The 11,725-nt window shown below is 44.1% G+C and overlaps 3 protein-coding genes across 3 annotated transcripts; all 3 read left to right on the top strand. All coding sequences in view use genetic code 12, as the record gives it.

Moving 5' to 3' along the window:
• Nucleotides 1–414: 414 nt before the first annotated feature.
• On the top strand, nucleotides 415–741 carry LODBEIA_P53500 (uncharacterized protein; the record flags this gene model as incomplete). The annotated part of the gene is made up of 1 exon (XM_066975673.1): nucleotides 415–741. The coding sequence occupies one exon, from the start codon at nucleotides 415–417 to the stop codon at nucleotides 739–741; it is 327 nt and encodes a 108-aa protein (XP_066832288.1).
• Nucleotides 742–1,117: 376 nt separating this feature from the next.
• Nucleotides 1,118–2,224, top strand: LODBEIA_P53510 (uncharacterized protein; the record flags this gene model as incomplete). The annotated part of the gene is made up of 1 exon (XM_066975674.1): nucleotides 1,118–2,224. One exon carries the CDS (start codon nucleotides 1,118–1,120, stop codon nucleotides 2,222–2,224), a length of 1,107 nt encoding a protein of 368 aa, XP_066832289.1.
• A 3,119-nt stretch (nucleotides 2,225–5,343) lies between these two features.
• On the top strand, nucleotides 5,344–7,101 carry LODBEIA_P53520 (uncharacterized protein; the record flags this gene model as incomplete). Its single annotated transcript, XM_066975675.1, has 2 exons — nucleotides 5,344–6,249; nucleotides 6,337–7,101. 2 exons carry the CDS (start codon nucleotides 5,344–5,346, stop codon nucleotides 7,099–7,101), a joined length of 1,671 nt encoding a protein of 556 aa, XP_066832290.1.
• Between the last annotated feature and the right edge of the window lie 4,624 nt (nucleotides 7,102–11,725).

An 11,725-nucleotide genomic window follows, 5' to 3' on the forward strand; every position in this document is an offset into this window, starting at 1 on the left:
AATGTACCTGAGCGGAGTTTTTTTTTCCTTTGTATGGTGGCTCTTTGGTGGCTGCTCTCATGCAAGCGGACGTGACATTTGAACTGGAGACTTCACGGGGTAAGCGAAGGGAGTCTCAAGCAACGGCAACGGCAAAGGCAAAGAATAAGAGAAAGGAGAAGGGAGAAGTGGTTAGGGGCAAGGTGGAAGGGAGTGGGATTCTTAAAAAAATATCAGGTGTGTCTACATCTAGGCTCGTCTCCCTCCCCCCCCTTGAGCAATAGTTGAGTGGCAGGAAATTGCATATCATGTCCAAACCACGAGAGACAACCCAGCATATATATATGGAGTTGAACAGGCTCTCTTCAAGATGCTTTTGATCTTTCTTTCCAGTTTACTTGCCAAGTGTAACAACAGCTAAAGAAAGAAGTAAAAATGATTGAAAACATCAGATCAAAGTCTCAATTCACCTCCGCGCTTCAAAATAAAGAAGACATGATTGTCCTCGACTTTTTCGACGACTGCAACCATTGCTCCGCTATGAATGATAAGCTCGATGAATACTCGGACTGGTACTCGAACCAAAAGAAGAACGTCAAGTTCTACAAGATCAACGTTGACAAGGACACTGAGTTGGCTAACGACTACTCCGTCAACAAGACGCCTACCACCTTGTTTTTCAAGAAGGGCAAGTTGATTGACAAGGTTATTGGTCCCGAACCTAATGAAATCAAGAGCATCATTGACTCCGAATTGATGTGAAGCATCGAGACACGCTTGTTTGTTCGGTATGAGTCTTCTTTTTTTTTCCATTTGGGATCACTCGGGTTGATCGTTTAGTTTTTCGTATAAGCTATTTTTTACTTTTGAAATGAAGATGGAAGATGTTATGACACTGAGATGACATTGATATGACACTTGAGCTCTTAAGCCCTCTCTTGCCTGGTCTCTTGCCTGGTCTCTTGCCTGGTCTCTTGACTGGTCACTGTCTGGTGGCTCTCTCACGTGACTTTGCAGCAATCTGGGGAAAATCTTGAAAAATTTTCGAGATAAGCAGATCGTGCCATCTCCATCTCCATCTCCAAGCTCCAAGCTCCACACTGCAAAAGAATCATACCAACGCTAACCCCGGCCAAGAATGACTGAGATCAATTTAGGAACAACAGCAGATATGCATGTTCATCTCAGAGATGGACCAATGTGCAAGCTCATCACACCAACCGTCCACTCGGGAGGGATATCCATTTGCTACGTGATGCCCAATTTGGTCCCACCAATCACTACAAAGCAACAAGTAATAGACTACCACGCCAAGCTCACCTCGATTGAACCAAAGACAACATATCTCATGTCGTTTTACCTCTGCAAAGACTTGACCCCGGAATTGATCGAAGAATGCAAGGATATAATCCACGGAGTCAAGTGCTACCCCGCAGGAGTCACCACCAACTCGAAGTTTGGCGTTGACCCCAACGATTTTTCGATTTTTTACCCGCTTTTTGCCAAGATGCAAGAGTTGGGCATCGTGCTCAATTTGCATGGTGAAAAACCAGGCAACAGAGAGGAAGATGAAATCAACGTGATAAACGCCGAACCAAAATTTCTTCCCGCGTTGCGCCAACTCCACCAGGATTTCCCCAAGCTAAAAATCATCTTGGAGCATTGCACAACTCATGAAGCCATTGAGTTGGTGCGTGAGTTAAACAGCGGTAAAAATAAAAAACTGCATTCAGATGATGGTGGCGATGACGAAATTTACGTGGCTGCCACCATTACCGCTCATCATCTATACCTCATCATCGATAACTGGGCCGGCGATCCCATCAACTACTGCAAACCAGTTGCGAAATTCCAAAAGGACAGAAGAGCTCTTATTGACGCAGCAACTTCTGGTGAACCTTGGTTCTTTTTCGGTTCGGACTCAGCGCCTCACCCAATCCACAAGAAGCAGGTTCATGTCGGCGTGTGTGCAGGTGTATACACGCAATCCAACGCTGTCAGCTATGTTGCTGAAATCTTTGATAGGCAAGACAAACTAGACAATTTGGCCAAGTTTGTGGCGAAAAACGGCATCAGCTTTTACGGGTTGAGTCAAGAGATTTTGAATAAGCATAAAGGTGAACTGTGTTGGTTGGTGGAGAGGAAAAACAACGTGCCTGAGCTCATTGGAAATGGCGATGTCAATGTTGTGCCTTTCAAAGCTGGCACGGAATTGAAGTACGCTGTTGAGTGGAGGAAAAACTGAATAACTAGATAAAAAAAAAAAAAACGCAGAAAAATTTGCATCATTTCAGATTTCAGATTTCAGATTTCAGATTTCAAATTTCAGAGAGATGAGTAGAGTTGTCTCAATAATTGTAGATTCACCCAGTTCAGCAAGTCTCTTTCCCACTCTCTAGTTTGTGCAGTTTTGCCTGATTTTCTCTATTTTTTTTTTTTTACAATTTGAGGTGACAAATTTTCACTGTATCCTTTCTTCAAGAAACCACGTGGGCCGTTGCGTGACACAAGAAGGTTGCAAATTTCAAACTTTTTTTTTCTTTTTGCAATCAACAAATAAAACGGTTACGACCCATCTCTGTGTTTTTCTTTTTCCTTTTTGATAAACGGTCTCACCAGCAGTTTCATCGTTACTTTGAGTCCTAATCGGTGAATTTCTCAACTTGCTCTATTGCGCTGTTTCATTTTGCAGCAACAACAACAACAACACGGAGTGGCTTCTCTTATCTGTCTCTCGACTGTTTTATTCGTGAGAAATATACCGTGTTGCAATTCTTGGAGAGTAAGGAAATTACGCTAGCTAACCTGATACTTGAGGTAAATGCATTTCTTCAGCCGCCTCTCAAACCCCCTTCTTTCTCTTTTTTGCCTTCTGCCACCAGTCAGCTATCGTGGTTGCTGCAATGTCACCTAAGCTATACAGACATGAACCAATATCCCAAAAAGAAAAAAGAAAACTGCAGTCGAATTCGATGAGCTCTAGTTTCTATTTCCCACTAGCAGCTTTATTATTGAATCCCGTGCCTGTTCGATGGAAATAATACTCGATGACTGTCTGATATATCCACAAGAGAATGTGCCCAAGGGACCACCGCCTTGTTGTTGTTGATATAACAGCACCTACAATTTCAGGCCGTGTTGACTCGTCCGAAGGGGGGTCTAGTAGTGACACTCTTACAGTCGTTATTTTGTGCCTAAAACCAACATGCACGGCTTATGGTTCCAAAATTCTTTAAATCCGACTGCGGCTGGAATAATGTCCAGCCTACGCTTATGTTGATAAGTTTAATTTCACCCAGTTATGAGCAGCACACTTGACGAGCCAATTATTGGCTCTACCTTGAGTGCCCGTGCATTGTCGAGATCAAAATGCACGTAGGTGAACCACGCGACAACAGCGCAACTAAAAACTGCTATGTCTAGCTCGAGTTTAAAGATTGCAAAAAAGATAGAAGAGGTTTCGGTCTTGACGTTGTTTCTCTGAACGCGCACTTGCGCTTTTGGTGAACGCCGTTTCGTGTCGACTCTTGGTTTTAGACAAGGTTGCAAAAATTAGTCTCAAGACTACACGCCTCAGGGCAGGGGGACCATCTCTGTGTCCATCTTTGTGTCCATCTTTGTGTCCAGCAGCAGTATAGCGTAGGGAAGCTGCAAGCACACACCGGCCAGAGCGGATGGCGATTCTATTATCTACTTTTGTGATTTTCTGGAACCCCTCGTGGGGTCCTTTAATTGCATTATGAAAATTATTGTGTATGCAAGATGAAGTTTGAAGGCGTAGAGAGGTGTCATGGCTTATGCTGTTGCTGTTTGCTGGCAAATTTCAGCTTTAAACTCTAGGCTGCATCAGAAATGGAGTGGATTACCTGCGCAAAGTAGCTTCTCCAGTCTTTTCCTGCTTGAGCTGGAAACAAGTAAAGCCAAGAAGAACGGGGAAAAAAGTCAGGAAGAACTCGCCCATCACAATCTAGCTTCTGATACCAACTACAACGTCAAAAAAAAAAAGAAGCCGTAGCTAACCGAATCCCATGGTCCTACAAAGAGGCCTTACAAAGAGGCCTTACAGAGTGCCCCTGCAAGATGGCACCATGTCGCAGTTGGTCTAGACACTAGTTATGTGACATTGAACGGCGATTTCTTATCCGCAGCTTTCGAGACGGCCCCCGATTGCTATACCTCAAACAAAAGGCGGGAAATTTTTAACCCCCCCCCCCCCCCCCCCATTTTCTTTTTTCTATAGACCCACGTTGTCCCTACTTAATAACCACTCGGCATCGAAACCACCAACGAATGCACACCAGGGGGCTTTAGCCACAGAGTAGAAGAGGGAGACGGATGAGGGGGGTTGAGCAGCCCTGAATTTTTCAAAGGATGCCCAATGACAAACTTGGACTAACCAGACTTGATGTAACGGTTGTGTAGATTGAGCTTGCACCGATCCCTAGAAGTTGAGCCCATCTCTCCCTTACTCGTCAAGTTTCGAATGCTTCAGTTGGGCTAAGCAGCGTGTGTGAAATCAACAGATGATCTAGACAGTTACTTGTCTTTTTCTTTGTTTGCTTTTTGAGTTACAGTCCAAACAAAGATCCCGGAAATCTAACACCAAGAGCTTTCGATGTGGCATTCTGCAAGCTCAAGAGAAGCAATTGCTTCTCGTGTTAATGTGCTCGTGCTCGCTTCTGCGCGCTCCTTTTTCGAGTTGCCTAATAATCTGGCAGAAACAGAAAGATGTGGAACTGCAATTTTCCGTTCTCAACCATTGCTCTACAAGGGCAGGATTTAAGAATGCTGGGAAAATTAGCCATGGGGATGTGCGTCGGTTATGCGTTTAATCTCAAGATACGACAGAGACACCCTCCTCGCCCACTCGTTTCTTCTTCTTCTTCTTCTCCGTCAGCTTTCTGCTTCGACAAGTGTCCAATTTTCATGTAGAACTGGGTAAATTTGCAATGCAACTTGTACTGCTCGCTTCAATAGTAGGAACTATTGCGAATTGATAAAACAAAAAAAATTGGCATGAGATAACAAAGAACAGATGCATCGAGTGGAGGAAGAAAGACAAAGAAATTCACCAATATAAATGTCGAGCCTTTCCCTCGCCATTCTTGTTGATTCCAAAAAATTTCAATTTCATAATCCCAACACCAATCATCAACTCTTCTCGGGCAAACCACCGCTGGGGACCAAATAGAAGAAGCAAATCAAATCAATCTGTCAACGAAATCGCCTACACTTGGCCACTTCTTCGGTCTTTTTCTACACCCCCTTAATTGAAACCCACCCCAACTCCTCAAGAAAAAATATAAAATCAAAAAAGCTGTCAACGAGCGCAAATTGATAAATAGATAGAAAGGAAGATCAAAGATGGCTACTAGAGACTTGCCACACTCATTCAAGGGTTTGTTCACAGACTGGGCCACGCGGATCCCAAGTGAAGTCACCATCCTCAACCGGTCATCCGTCGATGCACAGGAACAGGACCATTTCCCCGATGTTGGTGCTGGGTCCTCAAGTGACGAAGACGAGACTTCGCACGTTGAAACAAAAGTGCGCGTAAAGAACTTGTGGCCTGCGTTTGCTTCCGGAGCCGGTTTATTCTCCGATGGGTACGTCAACAACTCCATTTCCACCGTCTTGTTTTGCTTAAAGAAGATTTACGGTAAGCAGTTTACCGAGTCGAATGCCATCTCCAACATTGCCTCGATCGCCTTTGTCGGTACTGTTGTGGGCCAGTTGACTTTTGGCTACATTTCCGATCGTATTGCCAGAAAAGGTGGTATGATGGCTGCCAATGTCATGCTTATCGTGTTCACTTTGCTTTGCGCCGTTGGCTCGTGGGGTAAAACCGTTAATGGGTTTTTTGCTTGTTTAACCGTTTGGAGATTTTTCTTGGGAGTTGCCATTGGTGCCGAGTACCCCACCGCCTCCGTTATTGCTTCCGAGTTTGCCAATTTGCTACCTTCGGGACACAGGAACAGATACTTTGCCTGGTTCACCAACATGATGATTGATTTTGGGTTTGTTGTTTCTGCGTTTGTCCCATTTGTGTTGATTTGGATCTTTGGCGAGAGGCACTTGCGTGCCTTGTGGAGAGTCACCATTGGCCTCGGTGTCATTCCACCTTTGGCCCTCTTGTTCATCCGTATGAAGATGAAGGATTCGAAATCGTTTCAAAAACTCCACATGAAAAACGTCAGATACAGAGACTACCCTTGGTGGTTGATTTTCAAGTTTTACTGGTTCAGACTCACCGTGGTGAGTCTCATCTGGGTATGTACCAAACTTTTCACTCTCCAATCCGATTAAGGCCCCTTTCCCTGTTGTTGTGACTTTCTTACTAACTTTGCAAATTTTCAGTTCATTTACGATTTTTCCGTGTACAGTTTTGGAAACTTCAACACCATCATCATTGACGAGATCATCCCCGATGCTCCCATTTGGAAACAATGGGGATGGAGTGTTGTGTTTAACCTTTTCTATCTCCCCGGGTCATTCCTCGGCGCCATTGTCTCCGATTACATTGGCCCAAGGTTGACCTTGTCTATTGGCCTTACATGCCAAGCAGTCATTGGTATCGCAATGTCGGCATGTCTCGCCAGCTTAAGAAAACACATTGCCGGTTTTGTCGTTGTTTTTGGTATCTTTTCCACATTAGGTGAGTTTTCCGCGGGAAACACCTGTGGTCTCTTGGCTTCCAAGACCTCGGCTACCGCTATCCGTGGTCAATACTACTCGGTCGCCTCAGCCGTGGGCAAGATTGGTGCCTTTGTCGGTTCATGGGTTTTCCCAGCAATCCAGCGCCACTATGCAGACCCACAACACCCTGATTTGGAATTGCAAGTGCCATTCTATATCAGTTCTGCCCTTTGTTTGTTTAGTGCTGGTCTTGCCTTGTTCTTCTTGCCTCATGTGGGACAAGATGCTATCAATAGAGAGGACACCGCGTTCATCAACTACTTGAGAGAAAACGGTTTTGACGTTTCGAAATTGGGTGACCAAAAAGGAAAAGTTGAAGAGCGTTTCGAAGAAGATACCACGGACGAGAATGCTGGTGGTGAAAGCAGCAGTGTTGAAAAGCCCGAGTTTTACAGAGACCAGTCAGTTGTAGCCAAGGGACATTAGGATTTTTTCAAAAAAAAGAATTGGCTTTTCCCCACCACTAGCACATCAGTTGGTGTGACTGACTTTTTATTTTGTTTTGTATGTCCTGTGTTTGAAGGACTTTTTTAATTCAGTATAACTTAGAGATTAATATCAAGAAAGAATTGAACAAAAAGAGCCCATTACTTAGTCAAATTCCATCTCTTTTCTCAATTACATGTTCTGGTGGCTATTCTGTCCTCGGCCGTGATTTTCACAAAGACTACAACCCAGCTGTATTCATTGCTGAGACGACTATCATACAAAGTTGCAAAACACAGATACTCCTATTGTTGCAGCGAGTGCTACCAAATGTTTGGGGATTAGGCTGCAAAAAAAAAAATTACGTATATCGATGGATCCAGCTGGAGTTCATGCTCTTTTATCAGATTCTCAAAAGCTCAGAATGGGTCCAATTGTCTCAATCTCTTCCATGGGAATAAAAGAAGAGTCCGAGGGACACTCACTTCCGACTCCCATATCTTACTCCAAAAGTAAAGTCTTAAGCACACGTAAGAGCAAAGCAATAGACGAGCAAAGGTCCACGTGGTCGTGGTGATATCTCCTACGGCACTTTTAAACCCCTGAGCAAGAGCGAAAAAACAGGGTTAGGAAAGTCATGCGACTATAAGGACCTCGATTTATGCACTCGCCAACTTGCGCACTTGCGCACTTGCGCTAACTTCCCTTCCCCCTGCTGAAAATCTGTCAAGTTATGAGCTCGCGATCTTTAGTTCGATCTCCATTAGCCATTTTCTTAGGCTACCCCCTCGCTCTCCCATGGATCAAGAACAACGACATCCTCAATTCATCTTCGGACAGCAGTGGCTGGCTTAAAAAAGGTCAATGCTATTGACGATGTAAAAGGTGGCGTTGAGATTAAGCAAAAGTTGCCATTTCTGACATTGGCAGGTAACTCTTGGCAGGGGGTGGAGCGAATAAAGACGAGATCTTGAGCGCGGTTCAAGAGTATAAAATCTAGAGAGATTAAGACTAAAAAAGTGTTAAAAAGGTTTTAAAAAACTGACAAGTCGGAATTAAACTTGGAAGTACCAATGTTGTCGTTGATATGTGTAAGCTGAACTTATTACCGAGAATTGAAAAGTCTGGAAAGTCATGACTTTGGATCCAAATTTACGTTCTTCGCAATGCCATTGCATTTTCCGAGCACTCGACTACATCCCAAGGAAGAAGAATATCAAGTTGTGAGTGCTGAGCTCCTCATGGTTGCTCCCACTGCTCCCGTCTCTAAAGATATGGCCCCGTGCTCTCTCCATGAACTACCCAAAGTTTCACAGGATCCGCCTCTAAGCTAACCAAGCTCTAGTTTTCTAAAAACCTTGATATTAAATTTAGTCGTCTGCTCATAGTACATTACGTGCGTATACGAACCAAAACATAACCCTCTGTGCTGATTACATCTAGCTGTACGTTCTTTAACCGAGTTTATCTGCTTCGTTTGGTTGAACAAGGCGGGAGCTGTTCTACGAAAATACAAACGTCAGATTGAGAGCATTTACTGGTTCTGGTACTCAAAGATATTAGCAGTTAAGCGCGATTTACAATAATCTTGTCTTTTTGCAATCAAATTTTGGCTGAAATCCTTGCAAATTTTTGCAATATTTCCAGGAAAAAGTTACTTCAAGGAGAGAAAATACCAAGCTCAAGGTATCGTCGAGGCATACCTCAAATTTTTCAAATCAGTTGGAGCAAGTCGATATGTCAGACTCTCGCAAAACTTTCCGTAAACGAGTCCACTCCGCAAGAAAATTGTCCGAGAGAGTTTTCTACATGTAATCCAAGATCGCGTGTGTAACGGGTCAGCGTTTAGGACCTCGCACCAGGATATCACCAAAACACAACTTTCAATGAATTAAAAAAATGCCTCGGTTGGTAGGATCAAAAAGTTTTTGCTTAATGGGTTCCGTGATGGGATGGGATGAGAAGGAGGGGAAGGAAGAAGCACCGACGGGAAAAACCTTCTTTCGTGAACACTGAATCCATAAAATTCTGACCTTTTTTTTTTTCTCATAGTAGTATTTGATATTTCTAGGCATGGAAAATTCCCCGTCCGCTTTTTTTCTTGCTGACAAACACCTTTGGCTCATGGCAAACCATAGAACCGAATGGTTACGTTCAGGTATGGCAACTTGTATTGCATTGGCGGGGCTCATTTATTTCTCCATCTCAATTGAGTTTCAACGTGCTTGAAGTTTAACTCATCTTTTTCCCCGTGTCAGAAAAAATAAAAGGTAGAGCCAATTTACATGGTGAGCATACTCCAATACCTTTACGGGTTACCTCTGTCCAGTCAGCTTCAGTACAGTTCTCGCGAGTGACGTTTTTCCCTTCATTCAAGTATCTGCAAGGGAGGGAAAACCATTTTCCGTTCCTTGGCCTGAATAATAGAATTTAGAAGTTGCACTTTTCACATTTTGCAAGTTGTTAGATGCGTTTTATTGGTTCACCAATCAGACACGGAGGGATCCATGCAAGACGATGCATGTTCCGGCAGATTCAAGCAGCTTGCATCTCCAAACTTATCAAGAACAAGCACATTACCCCAGAAACTCCCCCAGCTTATTTTTTCCTTTTTACTTTTTGTTTTTCTTTCTTCCCGTGGGGTATGAAAAGCGCTTGGCCGTCAGCCGTGCGCAAAATAATGATGGTTCATTCCATGTAGACGTCAACCAATGTCTTGGTTAAACTTCCGAATCAAGCTGCAAGATGAAACAGATGAGGGAGTTTGAACCAAATAGAAAGACAAAGTGGCAACTGCTTGGAACGTTTTAATCAAGAGCTCGCCAATGAATGCTCCATCGTGTAATCATCGCCTAGGCAAGTTTCTTTTTCCACTATTGAAGGCACCTCGATGAGAAGCGGAGGAGGAGAAAGGTAACTCACAGTAACAAGGGACTTATAAGGTTTTCCCCAGATGAGGGTCTATTCCTCATGTCTCGCAAAAAGACGTTCTTTTTTGGGGGGTTAGAGTTCACATCTCCGAAACCCCATCGCGGTGTGATGTAAGCAGCGGAAATAGCCATAATGTATCCAACTTTTCAATACTCATTGAGAATAATGGGCGCAGCCCGAAAGTTCTATTACCAAGAGGAAAAGATATAGTTCGAGCCCAGTCAAGTACTTAGCCTTTCCATTGCCAAGGACTCCCATATTTGAGCGCCCGAGACACCCAGCAAGAGGGGGCTACACAAGCCCAAACTACAATAACATATTCCTTTTTCCCCACATGCTTGACGTCCACCTCCATAAAATAAAAAAGAAAGAAGTCTGCAAGCATATGACGCTTTAAAATATTCCCGTAGTCCCGTACTCCGAATTCACCTTGATGCAAGTACAGTCGATTCATGTCGATAATTTTCTTTTTTTTTTTTGGCAATTTGGCAAAAAAATTAGCCATCCAGAGCGACTGGAACTCGCCGAGGCACACATGGACTAAGGGGGAGGGGGGGGAGGAAGAAGAGTGGGAGAAGAGCTGTGGGAGGAAAGCCAGCGGCTTATTTTTTTTATTACGCCCTATGCCCCACTATTAAACGTAACCAAGAGATGCGGTTTTTTGCCCATTAAGGTTGAGCATCCGTCATGCATCGAGTCCTCTTTTTCTTCTCCCCTCCCACCTCCCTACTCGAGGCGTTGGTGGTGTAGATCCGCATCCATCACGCTTGTTGCAGGACACTTCCGCAATAGAAAGAACTCTCTAAAGAAATTATTGCTCTGAAGAGAGTCTAGCCTTTTAGTACGCCCGACCAGTAAACTGACGTTGGCATCACAACTGCAAATAAGGCAAGAAACTACCCATGTCAGCCGCTGCTCGTGTACCACCCACAGCAACCACGGATCTCGTAGGATTCATTACCAAAGAGCAGAAGTTGCAAAACTCTTCCCCAGATCTCTGGGGGTATAACTTGCAGCAACGGGAGTCGGGCTTTGTGTCATATTGAAACATCTGCACTACCCGTGTTTCTGGCCTCTCCAAAAGTGCTGGTCGGCCAAAAACCACTTCACCAGAGGCAACAAACCTCCCCAACCAACAAGCAACCTGCTGGATAGGTAAAACAGCACAGCTTGCCCAGTGAGGTCGCTACGGTGGCCTTTTACGATAATTCCGCTTGCCTTGCTCAAGAGCCAAATACGGAGTTTCTCCAGCTGCACTCTACTCTAGTCGCACAAATATTTTCTTGGTACGGTCCCATCGGATAAAGGATTTTTAAAAAACACCCTAGACGGTTGGTGATGATGCCATCGAAGTTGTTGTTTCCGGTTGACTGACTGACTGACTGATTGATTGATTTGATTTGATTTGATTTGGTAATTATGGGGGATTAGGAAAGTTATGCCCCCGGCATGCCCTTCATTACTCGGCGAGATCTCACCCAAATTGAGTGCCGAGTTTTGCCATAGAAGTTACACCAAGTCGACTTCTTTCTTGCAAGATACGACCGAGCAGAGGAATCCAGATCGAGAGTCAGTAATTGGTGACTACAACGTTCAAGACGCGGCGACCCACCAGATTTCCAACAACCCTGACTTACTCACATCAATTGAGACTGCGATAAAAAATTTCAAGAAAATAATAACCGTGCAAGAA

The sequence above is a fragment of the Lodderomyces beijingensis genome, assembly GCF_963989305.1.
Source record: "Lodderomyces beijingensis strain CBS 14171 genome assembly, chromosome: 7".
Classification (NCBI taxonomy): Eukaryota; Fungi; Ascomycota; class Pichiomycetes; order Serinales; family Debaryomycetaceae; genus Lodderomyces; species Lodderomyces beijingensis.